Source organism: Chamaea fasciata, unplaced genomic scaffold, assembly GCF_029207755.1.
Source record: "Chamaea fasciata isolate MVZ Bird 193981 ecotype frontalis unplaced genomic scaffold, bChaFas1.0.hap1 SCAF_57, whole genome shotgun sequence".
NCBI classification, from domain to species: Eukaryota; Metazoa; Chordata; class Aves; order Passeriformes; family Sylviidae; genus Chamaea; species Chamaea fasciata.
This window is the reverse complement of record NW_027094142.1, coordinates 37,090-58,086: the sequence shown is the minus strand read 5'-3', so window position 1 is coordinate 58,086 and position 20,997 is coordinate 37,090. Positions and strand designations below refer to the sequence as shown.

Sequence of the window (20,997 nt, the reverse complement as noted above, 5' to 3'; positions counted from 1 at the left end):
ATAATGCACCTGGGGGATAATGCACCAGGAATAATGCACCAGGGAATGGGAATAATGCACCAGGGGAATAATGCACTGGGGGATAATGCACTGGGAATGGGAATAATGCACCAGGGGAATAATGCACCAGGGGAATAATGCAACAGGGGAATAATGCACTGGGAATGGGAATAATGCACCAGGGGAATAATGCACCGGGAATGGGAATAATGCACCAGGGGAATAATGCACTGGGGGATAATGCACCAGGGGAAATATGCACCAGGGAATGGGAAGAATGCACCGGGGAATGGGATTAATGCACCGGGAATGGGAATAAGGCACTGGGAATCATGCACCAGGGAATAATGCACCGGGAATGGGAATAATGCACCAGGGAATTATGCACCAGGAAGGGAAATAATGCACTGGGAATAATGTACTGGGGAAAAATGCACCGGGCAATGGGAATAATGCACCAGGATTGGGAATAATGCACTGGCAATGGGAATAATGCACCAGGCAATGGGAATAATGCACCGGGATTGGGAATAATGCAGCCAGAAATGGGAATAGTGCACCGGGGGAATGAACCAGGGAATGATGCACTGGGTATGGGAGTAATGCACGAGGAATAATGCTTCAGGAATGGCATTGGAGCTGGGAATGCACCGGGAATGATGCGCCAAGAATGGGAATAATGCACCAGGGGAATAATGCACCGGGAATGGGAAGAATGCACCAGGGAATGCACCGGGAAATGATGCACTGGGGAATAACGCACCAGGAATGGGAATAATGCAACCACAAATGCACCAGGGAATGGGGATGCATTTGGAATGCAGCCAGGAATGGGAATAACGCAAGCAGGAATGCGGCTGGGAATGGGAATGCAGCTGAGAATGCAGCAGGGAATGCAGCTGGGGATGGGAGTAATGCAGCTGGGCCTTTATACGGACCTTCACCTTCACCTTGAGTCTTGACCTCGACTTGGATCTGGAATTTTATCCTGCCTTGGTTCTGATCTTGACTTGGAACTTGATCTTGACCTTGATCTTGGCTTGGGTCTTGCCCTTGGCCTTGATTTGGGTCCTGACCTTGACTTGGATCCTTGATCTTGACTTCGATCTTGATCTTGACTTGGATCTTGATCTTGACTTGGATCTTGACTTGGATCTTGACCTTGATTTGGTCTTGACCTTGATCTTGGCTTGGGTCTTGCCCTTGGCCTTGATTTGGGTCCTGACCTTGACTTGGATCCTTGATCTTGACTTCGATCTTAATCATGGTCTTGACTTGGATCTTGACTTGGATCTCAATCTTGACTTGGATCTTGACCTTGATCTTGATTTGGATCTTGACCTTGATTTGGTCTTGACCTTGATCTTGGCTTGGGTCTTGCCCTTGGCCTTGATTTGGGTCCGGATCTTGACTTGGATCTTGATCTTGACTTGGATCTTGATCTTGGTCTTGCCTTGGATCTTAAGCTTGGCTGTGACCTTGACATTGCCCAGTTCACCCCAGAGAAAACTATTAATTAATTAATAATTAACTCCTCATTAACGAACCAGATTTGCTTCCAAACCAATCCTGGGAGGAGACTCAAACCTCCCCGACCTCAAAGCATTAACCTTAATTAACATTCAATTAATTACTCATTAAATTAACACCGTCAATTAATTAATTCTGCTAATGAGCAGGTGGTACTCTGAGGAGGCGACGTGGGAAGTGGAATTAACCTTAATTAACACCCAAATTAATTACTTGCTAAATTAATTAATGCCATTAATTAATTAACAAGCAGGTTTTATGCTGAGGAGGCCACGTGGGAAGTGGAATTAACCCTAATTAACACCCAATTAATCACTCAGTAAATTAATTAACGCTGCTAATGAGCAGGTTTTGCTCTGAGGAGGCCACGTGGGACGTAATTAGCCACTCATTAAATTAATTAATGTCACTAACGAGCAGGTTTTACGCCGAGGAGGCGACGTGGGACGTGGATGAGCAGTTCCTGTGGGGGCCGGGGCTCCTCATCACCCCCGTGCTTGAGCCTGTGAGTGAAAAACCCCAAAAATACCCCAAAAACACCCCCCAAAATACCCCAAAACCCCCCCAAAAACCACCCCCAACAAACCCAAAAAAATGCCCCAAAAACCCTAAAAAAACACCCCCAAAACGCCCCCCCAAAACCCAAAAAACCCCCAAAATGCCAAAAAACTCGCCCAAAAAAACCCCTAAACCTCAAAAAAGCCAAAAATATCCCCCCGAAAAGGCCCCAAAACCGCCCAAACCTCCCAAAAAAACCCAAAAAAGCCCCCAAAGAACCCAAAAAAACCCAAAAATACACCCCCAAAAACGCCAAATAAACCGCCCAAAACCCCCCAAATCGCCAAAACAACACCCAGAAAAACCCCCAAAAACCCTAAAAAAAAACTCGAAAAAAACCCTGAAAACCCCCGAAACCCCAAAAGAACCCCCCAAAAGATAAATAAAAAATCCCAAAATAACCGCCCCGAAAGACCCCAAGAAAACAGCCCAAAAAACCCCCAAAACCACAAAAAATGCCCCAAAACCTCCCAAAAATTCCCAAAAACCGCCCAAAAAACCACCCCAATCCCTCCCAAAACCACCAAAAGCCAAAAAACCACCAAAAACCCCCAAAAAACCCCAAAAAGGCCCAAAAAACCACCTTAAGAACCCCCCCCAAAACCCCTCAAAAAACGCCCCAAAAACCCCAAAATCCCCCCCAAAAAACCTCCAAAAACCCCCAAAAACTCAAAAAACCCACAAAAAAGTCCATAAAAACCTCAAAAAGCCTAAAAAACCAAAAAACCCACCCAAAAAACACTCGAAAAAACCCCAAAGGACCAGAATTTCCCATTTTCCACTCCCAGGGCACTAAATCCTGTTGGAATTTTGGGGATTTTGGGCAATTTTGGGTATTTTTCTCCAGAATTTCCCATTTTTCACTCCCAGGGCGCCAAATCCTGTTGGAATTTGGGGGATTTTGGGCAATTTTGGGTGTTTTTCTCCAGAATTTCCCATTTTTCATTCCCAGGGCGCCAAATCCTGTTGGAATTTTGGGGATTTTGGGCAATTTTGGGTGTTTTTCTCCAGAATTTCCCATTTTTCAAACCCAGGGCGCCAAATCCTGTTGGAATTTTGGGGGATTTTGGGCAATTTTGGGTGTTTTTCTCCAGAATTTCCCATTTTTCACTCCCAGGGCACCAAATCCTGTTGGAATTTTGGGGATTTTGGGCAATTTTGGGTGTTTTTCTCCAGAATTTCCCATTTTTCACTCCCAGGGCGCCAAATCCTGTTGGAATTTTGGGGATTTTGGGCAATTTTGGGTGTTTTTCTCCAGAATTTCCCATTTTTCACTCCCAGGGCGCCAAATCCTGTTGGAATTTTGGGGATTTTGGGCAATTTTGGTGTTTTTTCTCCAGAATTTCCCATTTTTCATTCCCAGGGCACCAAATCCTGTTGGAATTTTGGGGATTTGGGGCAATTTTGGGTGTTTTTCTCCAGAATTTCCCATTTTTCATCCCCAGGGCGCCAAATCCTGTTGGAATTTTGGGGGTTTTGGGCAATTTTGAGTGGAATAATCCATTTTTTCTCCCCAGGGGGTGGAGGTGATCTCGGCCTACATCCCCGACGCCGTCTGGTACGAGTTCGAGTCGGTGAGTCAAGGGTTAAAATTTGTTAAATTTTACTTTAAAATTGTTTTTCTTTGATTTCTTTCATAAATGGATTAAAAACTGAAACGTTTGAATAAATAAATAAACAATAAACTTTTTTCTTCATTTTCATTTTCATTTTCATTTTCTTTTTCTTTTTCTTTTTTCTTTTTCTTTTTCTTTTTCTTTTTCTTTTTCTTTTTCTTTTTCTTTTTCTTTTTCTTTTTCTTTTTCTTTTTTCTTTTTCTTTTTCTTTTTCTTTTTCTTTTTCTTTTTCTTTTTCTTCTTTTTCTTTTTCTTTCTTTTCTTCCTCTTCATCCTCATCCTCCTCTCCCTCTTCCACCTTCTCTTTCTCCTCTTCCTCTCCTTCCTTCTTCCTCTTCTTCTTCCTCATCCTCCTCTTTTCCCTTCTTCTCTTCTTCTTCTTCCTCCTCTTCCTTCTCTTCCTCCTTCTCTTCTTCCTCCTCTGTCCTTTTCTTCCTCCTCTTCCTCCTCCTTTTTCCTCCTCCTCCTCCATCTCCTCCTTCTTCTTCTCTTCTTCTTCCTCCTCCTCTTCCTCTTCCTCCTCTTCCTCTTCCTCCCATTCCTGCTTTTCCTCCTCTTTTTCTTCCTCCTCCCCCTCCTCCCATTCTTCCTTTTCCTCCTCCTCCTCCTCCTCCTTTCCTTCCTTTCTTCTTCCTCCTCCACCACCTCCTTCTCTTCCTCTCCTTCCTTCTTCCTCTTGTTCTTCCTCCTCTTCCTCCTCCTCCTCTTTTCCCTCCTTTTCCTCTTCCTCTTCTTCCTTCTCCTCTTCCTCCTCATTTTTCTCCTCCTCCTCCTCTTCCTCTCTTTCCTTCTTCCTCTTGTTCTTCCTCTTCTCCATCCTCCTCCTCTTTCTCCCCATCCTCTTCCCGTTCCCCCTATTCCTGCGTTTCCTCCTCCTCTTCTTCCTCCTCTTCCCCATCCACCTCCTCTTCTTCCTTTCCCTCCTCTTTTTCTTCCTCCTCCACTTCCTCCTCCTCCTCTTCCTCCTTTTTCTCCTTGTCTTCTTCCTCCTCCTCTTCCTCCTCCTCCTTTTTCCCCTTTTCTCCTTCTCCTTCTCCCGTTCCTCCTCTTCCTCCTCCTCCTCCTTCTCCTCATCTTTATCATCATCATCATCATCATCATCATCATCATCATCTTCTTCTTCTTCTTCTCCTTCATGTCTTTGCCTTCTTCATCTTCACTGTCTTTGTCTTCTTCTTGTCTCCTTCATCTTCTTCCTCCTGTTCTTCCTCCTCCTCTTTCTTCTCCTCCTCTTCCTCCTCCACCACCTCCTTCTCCTCTTCCTCTCTTTTCTTCTTCCTCTTCTTCTTCCTCCTCCTCTCGCAGGGCTCCCGGCTGTGGCTTCGGGGGACGTGGACTCACCTGTACCTGCCCGGGGACCGCCTGGGGCTGCACCTGCGTGGCGGCGTCATCTTCCCCACGCAGGAGCCGGCCACCACCACGGCCACCAGGTGATGATGATGATGATGATGATGGTGATGATGGTGATGATTTCTACATCTTTGGCTTCTTCATCCTAATCATCTTCATCTTCGTTGTCTTCTTGTTCTTCTTGTTCTTTGTCTTCTTCTTCTCCTCCTCCTTCTTCTTCTTCCTCTTCTTCATCGGAATCTTCTTTTCCTTCATTGTCTTCTCCTTCCTCTCCTGCATCTTCTTCCTCTCCTGCATCTTCTGCATCTTCTGCATCTTCTTCTCCTTCTTCAATGTCTTTGTCTTCATTTACTTCTTCATCATCTTCATCTTCTTCATCATCTTCTTCATCTTTGTCTTTTTTTGCTTCATCTTCATCATCATCATCATCTTCTTCATTTTCTTCTTGGTCTTCTCGACCTTCTTAATCTTTGATTCCCTCTTCCTCTTCACCTTCCTCCATTCATTTTCCAACCTGCCTGAGGCTCATCTAATTATCAGCGATTAATTAATTTAATCGATATTAGAACAATCTTCATCCCAAAGAATCAAAAATCATCCAACGCCGAAAAATTTCTGACAATGGGAAATTTTCAGTCTGTAACAAATATAAATGGAAATTGATATAATTAATGGTTCTGGTATACAATTAATAATCAATAAATAATTATTAATTAATTAATTAATATTTAATTGTCTCAAATAATTAATGCCAGCCGCAGAAACCCCATGGGGCTGATCGTGGCGCTGGATGAGAACCAGGAGGCGACGGGGGAACTTTTCTGGGACGACGGAGAATCCGCAGGTGAGGATAATAATTTAAAAAGAATTAAAATATCATTTAAAAATATTTTTTTTCAAAATAATTTTAATATTTAAAATAATTAATAATTTTAATAATCAAAATTTTAAAATAAGTATTAATATCATATAATTGTTATCACTTATTATTACTAGATTACTATTACTAGATTAATTACTACTAATATTAATATGTTATAATAGGTCATATTATATCATATAATTATAGTAATAATGATTAATACTAATATTATTATTAATATCATTGCAATTATTTCTCTTACTATAATTGCTACGATGATTATTTCTTTTCCTCCCATTTTAGACACCGTGGCCACCAAATCCTACATTTCCTACAACTTCCGCTTTTCTAACGTGAGTCACCAGCTTCAGAGCACCGAATTCTAATTTCTGGGATTGAGCAATTAATTAAATATTATATTGTATTATTATTATCCAGTATAACATTTTATTGTGCTATAGGATTATATACATTATATTATTCTTGTTTATTATTATACTCTCATTATATAATATTATTATATTTATTGCTATATATATAATTTTATTCTATATATCATGATATATTCGATTAATTTATATCATATTAAATTATTATATATTATTATCGTGTATATTATGCTGCATACGAAAATTATAATCATATATAAGTATATAATAATATAAGTATATAGTATATTGATTTATTAATATATTATTTTGCAAATATGTATTTTTATATAAAAGTTTAAAAATTTATATTGCATTATGTTATATTATGTTATATTACATTATATCACATTATATTGCATTATATTATATTATTTTATTTAATTTTTATTTTTATAGAATATTATTATAATATACATCATAATATTATCAGTGTATTAGATATTGTTATATAAATTATTTGCGTTATCGTATGTTGTGTCATATTGTATTAAATTGTATTATATTAAATTGCATTTTTTTATTTTTATTTTTATTTTTATTTTTATTTTTATTTTTATTTTTATTTTTAACAATGTTATAATAATATATATTATAATGTTCTAAGTGCATTATTATATAATATTACAGAAATTATGTATGTTATGGCATTATATTATATTGTATTATATTACATATAAAAATTTAAATATATAAATATATGAACTACACTTTAAAAATTAAATATTAAAATGCATTCACTTTATCATTTTTTACACATCCCGCCCAAAACGAACCCAAAACTCTCCGGTTTCACCCCAGAACATTCTGGAGCTGTCGGTGACCCACAACAACTACTCGGACCCCCACGGGCTGCACTTCCGGGAGCTGAGGCTGCTGGGATTGCCGCGGGCGCCGCTGGGCGTCGCCGTCACCGACGGCGCCGGCGGCACCGTCGCCTCCCAGCACAACGTCACCTACGACGCCGCCACAAAGGTCAGGGGAAATAACGGGGAATTTGGGGTGAAAAATGGGGATTTTGGGGTTGAAAAGTGGGAATTTTGAGGTTTAAAAATGGGAATTTTTTGGGGGGGGGAAATGGGAATTTTGGGGTTAAAAATGGGAATTTTGGGGTAAAAAAATGGGAATTTTGAGGTTTAAAAATGGGAATTTTTGGGGGGGGAAATGGGAATTTTGCGGTTAAAAATGGGAAATTTGGGTTGGAAAACGGGAATTTGGTCAATGAGAACGGCGGAAGTTGCGACACGGGGAGGTCTCTGCACTACGTAAATTGATATTTAATTAAAATTACACTTAAATTTATAATTGACAATAATTCTATAATTAAAAACCACTGACACCACAACGTCACCTACGACGCCGCCACAAAGGTCAGGGGAAATAACGGGGAATTTGGGGTGAAAAATGGAGAGTTTGGGGTTGAAAAGTGGGAATTTTGAGGTTTAAAAATGGGAATTTTTTAAGGGGGGGAAATGGGAATTTTGGGGTTAAAAATGCGAAATTTGGGTTGGAAAACGGGAATTTGGTCAATGAGAACGGCGGAAATTGCGACACGGGGAGGTCTCTGCACTACATAAATTGATATTTAATTACAATTACACTTAAATTTATAATTGACAATAATTCTATAATTAAAAACCACTGACACCACAACGTCACCTACGACGCCGCCACAAAGGTCAGGGGAAATAACGGGGAATTTGGGGTGAAAAATGGGGATTTGGGGGTTGACAAGTGGGAATTTTGAGGTTTAAAAATGGGAATTTTTTGGGGGGGGGAATGGGAATTTTGGGGTTAAAAAATGGGAATTTTGGGGTTAAAAATGGGAAATTTGGGTTGGAAAACGGGAATTTGGTCAATGAGAACGGCGGAAGTTGCGACACGGGGAGGTCTCTGCACTACGTAAATTGATATTTAATTACAATTACACTTAAATTTATAATTGACAATAATTCTATAATTAAAAACCACTGACACCACAACGTCACCTACGACGCCGCCACAAAGGTCAGGGGAAATAACGGGGAATTTGGGGTGAAAAATGGGGATTTGGGGGTTGAAAATGGGAATTTTGAGGTTTAAAAATGGGAATTTTTTGGGGGGGGGAATGGGAATTTTGGGGTTAAAAATGCGAAATTTGGGTTGGAAAATGGGAATTTGGTCAATGAGAACGGCGGAAATTGGGTCACAGGGAGGTCTCTGCACTACGTAAATTGATATTTAATTACAATTACACTTAAACTAATTTTATGATTGAAAATAATTCTATAATTAAAAATCACTGACACCACAACGTCACCTACGACGCCGCCACAAAGGTCAGGGGAAATAACGGGAAATTTGGGGTTAAAAATGGGGATTTTGGGGTTGAAAAGTGGGAATTTTGAGGTTTAAAAATGGGAATTTTTGGGGGGGAATGGGAATTTTGGGGTTAAAAAATGGGAATTTTGGGGTTAAAAATGGGAATTTTGAGATTTAAAAATGGGAATTTTTTGGGGGGGGGAAATGGGAATTTTGGGGTTAAAAATGGGAAATTTGGGGTTAAAAATGGGAAATTTGGGTTGGAAAACGGGAATTTGGTCAATGAGAACGGCGGAAGTTGCGACACAGGGAGGTCTCTGCACTACGTAAATTGATATTTAATTAAAATTACACTTAAACTAATTTTATGATTGAAAATAATTCTATAATTTAAAACCACTGACACCACAACGTCACCTACAACGCCGCCACAAAGGTCAGGGGAAATAACGGGGAATTTGGGGTGAAAAATGGGGATTTGGGGGTTGACAAGTGGGAATTTTGAGGTTTAAAAATGGGAATTTTTTAAGGGGGGGAAATGGGAATTTCGGGGGTTAAAAATGCGAAATTTGGGTTGGAAAACGGGAATTTGGTCAATGAGAACGGCGGAAATTGCGACACGGGGAGGTCTCTGCACTACGTAAATTGATATTTAATTAAAATTACACTTAAACTAATTTTATGATTGAAAATAATTCTATAATTAAAAATCACTGACACCACAACGTCACCTACGACGCCGCCACAAAGGTCAGGGGAAATAACGGGGAATTTGGGGTGAAAAATGGGGATTTGGGGGTTGAAAAGTGGGAATTTTGTGTCTAAAAATGGGAATTTTCAGTTAAAAAAGGGGAAATTTTGGTTGGAAAATGGGAATTTTGGGTTGGAAAACGAGAATATTTGGGTTAAAAAATGGGAATTCTTGGGTCGGAAAATGGGAATTTGGTCAACGGGAATGGCAGAAAATTGGGTCATGTGAAGGTGTCTGGACGTCACCAAATTATTTTTATTTTAATTAATAAAATTATCGATTTTAAGTTAATTATTGTTTTCAGTAATGTTATTATAAATTATTTTTTAAAATCAATAATTACACCTAAATAATTACCACCACAACGTCACCTACGCCGCCCCCACACAGGTCAGGGAAAATAAGGGGAATTTGGCGTTAAAAAATGGGAATTTTGGGTTGGAAAATGGGAATTCAGTCAATGGTCGATTCATCAAAATATCATTCTATCTATACATCTATTTGAAATATTTTCATAAATATGAAACGCGTAGTTTTATATATTTCTATATATAACGAATTTCTATAAATAACGAATAGATTACTTTGATAGATAAATAGATAAATAAATACATAAATAATAAATAGGTAAACAGTAGATAAAAAAGACATGAGTAGATATTATTGAACAGAAATTATTTAACTTGAAATAATTAATTTTAAAATTAATTTTAACTGATAGATAAATAAGTAAATTAAAAACTGATCAAGAGACGTTATTAAAATGAATTCTTTCCTTTGAATTAATTAATTTAAAAATTAATTTAAAGTAACAGAGATAACTTCGATAAATAGATCGATAAGTAAATATTTAATAGATGTTATTAAAATGAATTCTTTCCTCTGAAATTATTAATTTCAAAATTAATTTAAAATAACAAAGAGATAACTTCGATAAATAGATAAATAAATAAATAACGAACAGATGTTAATAAAATGAATTCTTGCCTTTGAAATTATTAATTTAAAAATTAATTTGAAACAACAAATGGATAACTTAGATCACCAGATAGATAAACAAATAAAAATGCGAAGATAAATGATAGAAAATAAATACATAAATGAATAAATAATTGATCAGTAAGATTAATTAATTAATTAATTGATTTTTAATTAATTAACAGCCCCTCTCCCCCGCAGGTGGCCGTGGTCCAGGGGCTGCAGCTCCGCCTGGGCCAATCCTACGCCGTGACCTTGACCCTGGGGACGCGCGACATCGATCGCTTCGATTGCCACCCCGGGGAGGGCGCGAGCCCCGAGCGCTGCCGGAGCCTCGGCTGCGTCTGGAATGTGAGGGGAGCACCGGGACAATCCCGGGAAATCCCGGGAAAATCCTGGGAAATCCTGGAATGTTTGGGATTTTGGGGAAAGGGAAAACTCCCAGAAATCTGCGAAAAATCAAAAGGGCGCCTGCGGGGAGGAAGGGAAAGGGTTAAAAGAATGAAGCCGCGGGAAGTGAAAAGTCTCGGAAAGGCGAAATTTGGGAAAACTGAGAATTGTGAAAAGACAGGTTTTTTTCCAAATGGACAAAAGAGTTGTGAAAGGGCAAAATTTGGGAAAGGAGAAGGAAAAAAGCAGAAGAAAATCCCTGGGAAAATCCAAAAAAATTGGGAAAAACGTAGTGGGAAGAAGATTCCGTAGTGGAATTTGAAAGTTAGTTAGTCTGATGATTAATTATTCAGCTAATTAAAGCTGTCACCGGATTTTGCTCATTAATTTGGGGCAAATCCTTTGGAAAACGTCCCAAATGGGCAAAAAAAAAAAAGGAGTTTTGGAGGTTTTTTGTTGTTAATTTGAGTGAAAGCGGATTATTGCCATATTTGGTTTTCTGGGCAGTTGGGAAGGCATTAATTAGGGCTGATTAATTCTGTAATTAGTTAATGATTTCTGTATAAGGATTGGGAGGTTCGATGGGGTTTGAGCGAACGGTAGCGGCAGCAAATTCCATTTTCCATTGTAAAAAACCCCTACTTTTTAGGGGAAAGATAATGAATTAAGGGATTAATTAATTGATTAAGGGATTAATTAATTAAAGAATTGGTTGTAATCACCAGGAAACCACCTCGATGGGGTTTGCTGGATCGGTAGAGGCGCCAAATTTGGCCGCCGTTTTACATTTTAAAAAACCCTACTTTTTTCGGATAAATGATGATCAAAAAGAGAATTAATTAAGGGATTAATTGATTGATTAGGAATCAATTCAAGAATTGGTTGTAATTACCAGGAAACCACCTCGATGGGGTTTGATCGGTTGGTAGCAGCGCCAAATTCGGCCGCCATTTTTTAAAGAAATGACTTTTTTGCGATGAACGATGACCGAAGCAAGAACTAATTAAGGGATGAATTAATTAAAGAAATGGTTGTAATTAACAGGAAACCACCTCGGCCCAACGTGTCCCCTACTGCCACTACGACGGCCCCGACAACGGTTACGTGGCCTCGGAAATCCGGTACTGGGACACCGGCGCCACTGCCGCCGTCAGCAGGGAGCGCGATGACGTCACCGATGACATCATTGGTGACGTCATCGGCAACCTGAGCCTGCAGGTGACCTTCCACACCGACCACCTGCTGCAGTTCAAGGTGAGGGGCCTCGTTAGTGGGGTAATTAACTCAGGGGTTAATTGGGATGCTGGGCGACAGCATGGCTGCCATGAGCATGGTGACAATGTTGGTGACGTCGTCGATTGCATCATCTGTGACGTCATCGTTGACATCAGCAGCAACCGGAACCTGCAGGTGACCTTCCATACAGTGGGACGTCCTTAGTGGGGTAATTAATTAAGGGTTTAATTGGGATGTTGGGTGACACTGCAGCCATCGGTGCCCTGATCCTGGAGGTTCAAGGTGGGGCCTCATTAACAGGGTAATTAATTAAGGGTTTAATTAGGATGTTGGGTGACACCGCAGCCATTGGCATCCTGAGCCTGGAGGTTCAAGGTGGGGCCTCATTAACGGGGTAATTAATTAAGGGTTTAATTGGGATGTGGGGTGACACCGCAGCCATTGGCGTCCTGAGCCTGGAGGTTCAAGGTGGGGCCTCATTAACGGGGTAATTAATTAAGAGTTTAATTGGGATGTGGAGTGACACCGCTGCCATTGGCGTCCTGAGCCTGGAGGTTCAAGGTGGGGCCTCATTAACGGGGTAATTAATTAAGAGTTTAATTGGGATGTGGAGTGACACCGCTGCCATTGGCGTCCTGAGCCTGGAGGTTCAAGGTGGGGCCTCATTAACGGGGCAATTAATTAAGGGTTTAATTGGGATGTGGAGTGACACCGCTGCCATTGGCGTCCTGAGCCTGGAGGTTCAAGGTGGGGCCTCATTAACGGGGTAATTAATTAAGGGTTTAATTGGGATGTGGAGTGACACCGCTGCCATTGGCGTCCTGAGCCTGGAGGTTCAAGGTGGGGCCTCATTAACGGGGTAATTAATTAAGGGTTTAATTGGGATGTTGGGTGACACTGCAGCCATCGGTGCCCTGATCCTGGAGGTTCAAGGTGGGGCCTCATTAACGGGGTAATTAATTAAGGGTTTAATTGGGATGTTGGGTGACACCGCAGCCATTGGTGTCCTGATCCTGGAGGTTCAAGGTGGGGCCTCATTAACGGGGTAATTAATTAAGGGTTTAATTGGGATGTGGGGTGACACTGCAGCCATTGGTGTCCTGAGCCTGGAGGTTCAAGGTGGGGCCTCATTAACGGGGTAATTAATTAAGGGCTTAATTGGGATGTCGGGTGGGAGGGTGGATCTTCGGTTTGGGTTGTTCTGGTTGTTAAAACTTCATTAGCTTTGTTCATGATTCATTAATAATTTTTTACTATTTATTCTTGATTTATATTATTTAGTCTTGAATTACTTATCATTTGTCATTTATTATTTATCATTTTATCATTTATAATTTTATTATTTATGTATTCTTACTGAAATTTTGAATTTTCAGAGGTTTTTTTTAGTTGGGAATTTCAAAATTTCGACCCAGTGGAAGTCGGCCGTTTTGAAATTTTGAAATTTTTGGATTTTTTTTTTTAAAATTTTGAATTTTTGGAAATTTTTTCAGTCGGGAATTTTGGAATTTCCACACAGTAGAAGTCGGCCATTTTGAAATTTTGAATTTTGGGGGATTTTTTAAAATTTGCAAACTTCGATCTTTTTAAAAATGTTTTAATTTTAGATCTCCGACCCCTCCGCTCGCCGGTACGAGGTTCCGGTGCCGCTGTCACTTCCGGACGCGCCCCAGGCCACGCCCCAGAGCCGCCTCTATGACGTCACCATCCAGGACCGACCCTTCGGGGTCCAGGTTCGGCGCCGCAGCACCGGCACCGTCATGTGAGTCCCATCTTCCATTTCTAATTTCAGTTTTAATTTCCCACCTCTTCATTCAAATTTTAATTTGATTTTTCATCTTCTTGTTGATTAGTCATTTATTTTTTCACTGAAATTTAAAATTCCATTTCTTTTCCTTGTTTTTCCCCTCGCTAGTTTTTCGCTTGTTTTCATCTCTATTATTCTCTTTTATTTTCTATTTACTTTCATTTTTAAATTTCATTTCCCACCTCTTTATTCAAAATTTAATTTGATTTTTTTTTATCCCCGCTCATTTATTTTTCCACTGAAATCTAAATTCTCTCTTTTTTTCCTTTACCGGCATCTAAATTCCAATTTTTTTCCTCACTGAAATTTAAATTCCGATTTTTTTTCCTTATTCCCCCACTCACTACCGTTATTTATTTTATTTCCCCCAATATTTTTTGCCCTTTTATTTTCTATTCCTGAGGATTTCTTTCCCTATATTGTAAATTATTTGCCCTCAGCACCGGCACCATCGTGTGACTACGCCCCTTCCATTTCAATTTCAGTTTTTAAACTTTTAATTCCATTTTTTATTTCATTTCCCACCTCTTCCTTCCAATTTTGATTGTTTCCCCATCGTTTGTTTGTAATTTAATTTAAATTCTAAATTTTTTTCCTTACTGAAATTTAAATTCCAATCTTTTTCCTTGTTCCCCCCTCACCACTGTTATTTTTTTTGTTTTCCCCATTTTGCCATTTTTCTTTCCCCATTTTTACCCAATTTCTCCATTTTTTGGCCCAATCCCCTCCCTCATTTTCCACCATTTTTACCCAATTTCACCATTTTTCTTCCCCCATTTTTACCCAATTTCTCCATTTTTCGGCCCAATCCCCTCCCTCATTTTCCACCATTTTTACCCAATTTCACCATTTTTCTTTCCCCATTTTTACCCAATTTCTCCGTTTTTCAGCCCAATCCCCTCCCTCATTTTCCACCTCTTTTACCCAATTTCACCATTTTTCTTTCCCCACTTTTCCCTGATTTAACCATTTTTGGACCCAATCCCCTCCCTTATTTTTACCCGATTTTTTCCATTTTCTGTCCCTATTTTCCACCATTGTTACCCAATTTCACCATTTTTCTTTCCCCATTTTTACCCAATTTCACCATTTTTCTTTCCCCATTTTTACCCAATTTCTCCGTTTTTCGGCCCAATCCCCTCCCTCATTTTCCACCATTTTTACCCAATTTCACCATTTTTCTTCCCCCATTTTTACCCAATTTCTCCATTTTTTGGCCCAATCCCCTCCCTCATTTTCCACCATTTTTACCCAATTTCACCATTTTTCTTTCCCCATTTTTACCCAATTTCTCCATTTTTCGGCCCAATCCCCTCCCTCATTTTCCACCATTTTTACCCAATTTCACCATTTTTCTTTCCCCATTTTTACCCAATTTCTCCGTTTTTCAGCCCAATCCCCTCCCTCATTTTCCACCATTTTTACCCAATTTCACCATTTTTACCCAATTTCACCATTTTTACCCAATTTCACCATTTTTCTTTCCCCACTTTCCCCTGATTTAACCATTTTTGGACCCAATCCCCTCCCTTATTTTTACCCGATTTTTTCCATTTTCTGTCCCTATTTTCCACCATTGTTACCCAATTTCACCATCTTTTTCCCCCATTTTTTTTTACCCAATTTCTCCATTTTTCAGCCCAATTTTCCACCATTTTTATCCCATTTCTCCATTTTTCACCTCAAATTTCCAGCTGGGACTCGCAGCTGCCGACGTTCACGTTCGGCGACCGGTTCCTGCAGATTTCCACGCGGCTGCCGACGCCGGCCGTGTTCGGGTTCGGCGAGAACGAGCACAGAGCGTTCCGGCACGAGATGGACTGGAACACCTGGGGGATGTTCGCCCGAGATCAGCCCCCTGGCGTGAGTCCCAACATTTGGGAATTTCGGGGGAATATTTTGGGAATTTTTGGAGAAAATTTTGGGAATTTTTAGGGAAAATTTTGGGAATTTTTGGGGAAATTTTGAGGATTTTTGGGGGGAAACCTGGGGGATGTTCACCCACAATTGATCCCGGGGTGAGTCCAGAATTTTGGGAATTTTGGGGGGAAAATTTCAGGAATTTTTTGGGAAAACCTGGGGGATGTTCATCCACAGTCGGCCCCAGGGTGAGTCCGGAATTCTGGGAATTCTGGAAAGAAAATTTTAGGAATTTTTTTGGGGGAAAATTTTGGTATTTTTTGGGGAAACCTGGGGGATGTTCACCCACAGTTGGCCCCAGGGTGAGTCTGGAATTCTGGGAATTTTTTGGGGAAAATTTTAGGAATTTTTTTGGGAAACCTTCGGGTTGTTCATCCACAGTCGGCCCCGGGGTGAGCCCGGAATTTTGGGGGGAAAATTTTAGGAATTTTTTGGGGGGAAAATTTTGGGATTTTTTGGGGAAACCTGGGGGATGTTCACCTGAGATCAGCCTCCCAGGGTGAGTCCCAAAATTTGGGAATTTTGGGGGAAATATTTGGGAATTTTTAGGGAAACCTGGGGGATGTTCACCCGAGATCAGCCCTCCAGGGCGAGTCCCAAATTTTGGGGATTTTTGGAGAATATCAGGGAAATGAGGAAATGGGGTTTTGGTTGCGTTGGTTTGGGAAGTGGAGGTTGTTCCATGCTGGGGTGAAAAAAATAATTTTTTTTTTACCCAACCCAACGAAACCCAACCCAACTGAACCCAACTCAACCCATCCCATCCCAAACCAACCCAATGAAACTCAACTCATCGGAAACCATCCCAGCCCAACCAATAAAACCCAACCCAATGAAACACAACCCAACTCAACTCAACCCATCCCAACCCAATGAAACCCAACCCAATCCATCCCAACTCAGCTCAACCCCACTCAACTCAACCCATCCCATCCCCACTCATCCCAACTTAACCCCATCCAACCCAACCCAGCCCAACCCAACTCATCCCAGCCCAACTCAACCCAACCCATCCCAACCCAACTCAGCCCAACCCAACCCAACTCAACCAACCCAACCCAATGAAACCCAATCCAACTCAACTCATCGTAATGAAACACAACCCATCCCAACTCAACTCAACCCAACTCAACTCAACCCAACCCGTCCCATCTCAACTCATCCCAACCCAACCCATTAAAACCCATCCCAACTCAACTCAACCCAACTCAACCCAACCCAACTCAACCCAACCCATCCCAACCCATCCGAACCCAAACTATCCCAACCCAACCCAATAAAACCCATCCCAACTCAACTCAACCCAATCCATCCCAACCCATCCCATCCCAACCCAACCCAACCCAACCCAACCCAACCCAACCCAACTCAACCCATCCCAACTCAACCCAACCCAACTCAACCCAACCCAACCCATCCCATCTCAACTCATCCCAACCCAACCCATTAAAACCCATCCCTACTCAACTCAACCCAACTCAACCCAATAAAACCCATCCCAACTCAACTCAACCCAATCCATCCCAACTCAACTCAACCCAACCCAAACTACCCCAACCCAAACTATCCCAACCCAAGCCAATAAAACCCATCCCAGCTCAACTCAACTCAACCCAACCCAACTCAGCCCAGCCCAGCCCAACCCAACCCAACTCAACCCAACCCAACTCATCCCAGCCCAACTCAACCAACCCAACCCAATGAAACCCAATCCAACTCAACCCATTGTAATGAAATACAACCCATCCCAACTCAACCCAACCCTACTCAACTCAACCCAACCCATCCCAACTCAACCCATCCCAACCCAAACTACCCCTACCCAAACTATCCCAACCCAACCCAATAAAACCCATCCCAACTCAACTCAACCCAACCCATCCCAACTCATCCCAGCCCAGCCCAACCCAACTCAACTCAACCCAATCCAACTCATCCCAGCCCAATTCAACCAACCCAACCCAATGAAACCCAATCCAACTCAACCCATTGTAATGAAACGCAACCCATCCCAACTCAACCCAACCCAACTCAACTCAACCCAACCCATCCCAACTCAACCCAACCCAATAAAACCCATCCCAACTCAACCCAACCCAACCCAACCCATCCCAACTCAACCCAACCCATCTCAACCCATCCGAACCCAAACTATCCCAACCCAACCCAATAAAACCCATCCCAACTCAACCCAACTCAACTCAACTCAACCCAACCCAACTCATCCCAGCCCAGCCCAACCCAACCCAACTCAACCCAACCCAACTCAACCCAACCCAACTCAACTCAACCCAACCCATCCCAACCCATCCCATCCCAACCCAACCCAATAAAACCCAACTCAACTCAACCCAATCCATCCCAACTCAACCCATCGCAACCCAAACTACCCCAACCCAAACTATCCCAACCCAACCCAATAAAACCCATCCCAACTCAACTCAACTCAACCCAACCCAACCCAACTCAACTCAACCCAACCCAACTCAACCCAACTCAACCCAATCCAACTCAACCAAACCCATCCCATTCCATCCCATCCATCCCATCCCAACCCAACCCAACCCAACCCAACCCAACCCAACCCAACCCAACCCAACCCAACCCAACCCAACCCAATAAAACCCATCCCAACTCAACTCAACCCAACTCAACCCAACCCAAACCATCCCAACCCAACCCAATAAAACCCATCCCAACTCAACCCATCCCAACCCAAACTATCCCAACCCAACCCAATAAAACCCATCCCAACTCAACTCAACTCAACCCAACCCAACCCAACTCAACTCAACCCAACCCAACTCAACCCAACTCAACCCAATCCAACTCAACCAAACCCATCCCATTCCATCCCATCCATCCCATCCCAAACCAACCCAACTCAACCCAACCCAACCCAACCCATCCTTTACCCAAAACTTCTTTGACGTCACCATCACCAAGCCATAATTCATTGACAATTGATACAGCCGTTAATAAACGCGATAAATACTAATAAATAAATTAATAATCCATTGATTAATAACTCACCGCTTTCCACCTCTTCCACCACGTCCATTTTTGGGCCAGTACAAACTGAACTCCTACGGATTCCAACCCTTCTACATGGGCCTGGAAGAGGACGGCCACGCCCACGGCGTCCTCCTGCTCAACAGCAACGCCATGGGTAACGCCCGACCCCAAATCCTCGGGGTTTGCCCCCAAAATCCTCCATTTTTTCCGATTTTTTCCCCCAAATCCTTGGGTTCTTCACATTTTTCCACCAAAAATCCTTGATTTTTTCCCGTTCTTCCCAAAATCTTCGATTTTTCCAGATTTTTCCAAAAAAATAAGTGATTTTTTCAGATTTTTCCCGAAAAACCCAGTGATTTTTTCCAGATTTTTCCAAAAATCCTCATTTTTTCGGATTTTTCACCAAAATCCTCGATTTTTTCAGATTTTTCCCAAAATCCTTGATTTTTTTCAGATTTTTCCCAAAATCATCCAATTTTTCCCCAAAGCCTCCATTTTTTCACTTTTTTCCCCCCCCAAATCCCCGATTTATTCCCCACATCCTCAAATCTTTCAGATTTCCCCCCAAATCCTCAATTTTTTTTTCCCCCCCAAATCCTCATTTTTTTCAGATTTCTGGGGAAAATCTTCATTTCCCCCCCTCAAATCCTTGATTTTTTCAGATTCTTCCCCCCAAATCCCATTTTTTAAAATTTTTTTTTTCCCCAAAAATCCTCGATTTTTTTTCAGCTCTTTTTTTTTTTTTTCGGGGATTTTCACCTTTTTTCCCCATTTTTTCGCAGACGTCACCTTCCAGCCCACCCCGGCGCTCACCTATCGCACCATCGGCGGGATCCTGGATTTTTACCTGGTGCTGGGGCCGACACCCGAGCAGGTGGTGCAGGAATACACCCAGGTCAGGAGGAGGATGATGATGATGGTCGGGAATTTTAAAAAGAATTTTGTGATTTTTGGGGTTTTTTTTTAATTTTGGGGGAGTTTTTAAATTATTAGAATTCTAATCAATAATAATGGAATTACTCTTTCATTATTTGGGGAGGTTTTGGGTGTTTCGGGGAGTTTTTGGGATTTGGGGTTTTTTATCTTGAGGGTTTTTTAAAAGAATTTTGTGATTTTTGGTTTTTTTTTTTAATTTTGGGGGAGTTTTTAAATTATTAGAATTCTAATCAATAATAATGGAATTACTCTTTCATTATTTGGGGAGGTTTTGGGTGTTTCGGGGAGTTTTGGGGGTTTTGGGGTTTTTTTCTTGAGGGTTTGGGGGTTTTTTTAAAGAATTTTGTGATTTTTGGGGTTTTTTTTTAATTTTGGGGGAGTTTTTAAATTATTAGAATTCTAATCAATAATAATGGAATTACTCTTTCATTATTTGGGGAGGTTTTGGGTGTTTCGGGGAGTTTTTGGGGTTTTGGGGTTTTTTTTCTTGAGGGTTTGGGGGTTTTTGAGGTTTTGTTTTTTTGGAGCTGGTTTTGTTCGAGTTTCCCTTGTGTTTTAATTTTTAAATTTAAATTTTAAATTTAAATTTGTTTGTTTGTTTTTTGCTTTTTGGGTTTTTTTCAACCCGGGTCCTTTTTTACTGGTCTTTTTTTTATTTCTTCCATCTAAAATTCATTTCTAGTTCACCCTAATTCACTCTTTGATTTGGTTTTTTTTAATCGAATCAGTATAATTTAATTTTTCCTCTCTTTTTTGGCCTTTTTTTTGTTGTTCTTTATTTGGGGATTTTTTTTGGGAGGGGGTTGTTGTTTTTTGGGATTTTTTTTTGTGGTTTTTTTGGGAGTTTGGGCTTTTTTTGAGCTTTTTTTAATCGGATTTTTTTTTCTTTTTTTCCATCATTTCCCCCTTTTTTCCCCAAATCCTGATTTTTTTCCCCAATTCCAGCTGGTGGGACGCCCGATGCTGCCGCCTTACTGGGCCCTGGGTTTCCAACTCTGCCGTTACGGCTACGAGAGCGACGCCGAAATCGCCGACCTGGTCCAGGAAATGAACCGCGCCCGGATCCCTCTGGTCAGTTCCCAACTTTGGGGCAATTTCAGCAAAATTTGGGAAAATTTTGAGTTTTGGGGACATTTTCAGTGAAATTCGTAAAAAAATTCAGATTTTTGGGGCAATTTCAGTGATATTTGTGTCAATTCAGATTTTTTGCGGCATTTTCAGGGACATTCGGGTCAGTTAAATCAGATTTTTGGGGCATTTTCAGTGTAATTTGGGTCAGTTAATTCAGATTTTGGGGCAATTTCAGTGAAATTTGGGTC

The 20,997-nt window shown here is 41.0% G+C and overlaps 1 protein-coding gene across 1 annotated transcript in view; it reads left to right on the top strand.

The window, feature by feature from the left end:
• The window catches only part of LOC136304197 (maltase-glucoamylase-like), a 68,372-nt gene that overhangs the window by 21,772 nt on the left and 25,603 nt on the right, over positions 1–20,997 (top strand). The window contains exons 18-30 of the mRNA XM_066207823.1: positions 1,951–2,035; positions 3,606–3,662; positions 5,010–5,134; positions 5,810–5,898; positions 6,220–6,269; positions 7,146–7,319; positions 10,576–10,725; positions 11,809–12,018; positions 13,608–13,762; positions 15,502–15,670; positions 18,800–18,896; positions 19,525–19,637; positions 20,624–20,749. Of these exons, the coding sequence (XP_066063920.1) occupies positions 1,951–2,035; positions 3,606–3,662; positions 5,010–5,134; positions 5,810–5,898; positions 6,220–6,269; positions 7,146–7,319; positions 10,576–10,725; positions 11,809–12,018; positions 13,608–13,762; positions 15,502–15,670; positions 18,800–18,896; positions 19,525–19,637; positions 20,624–20,749 (1,600 nt within the window). The remainder of the gene's footprint in view (positions 1–1,950; positions 2,036–3,605; positions 3,663–5,009; positions 5,135–5,809; positions 5,899–6,219; positions 6,270–7,145; positions 7,320–10,575; positions 10,726–11,808; positions 12,019–13,607; positions 13,763–15,501; positions 15,671–18,799; positions 18,897–19,524; positions 19,638–20,623; positions 20,750–20,997) is intronic.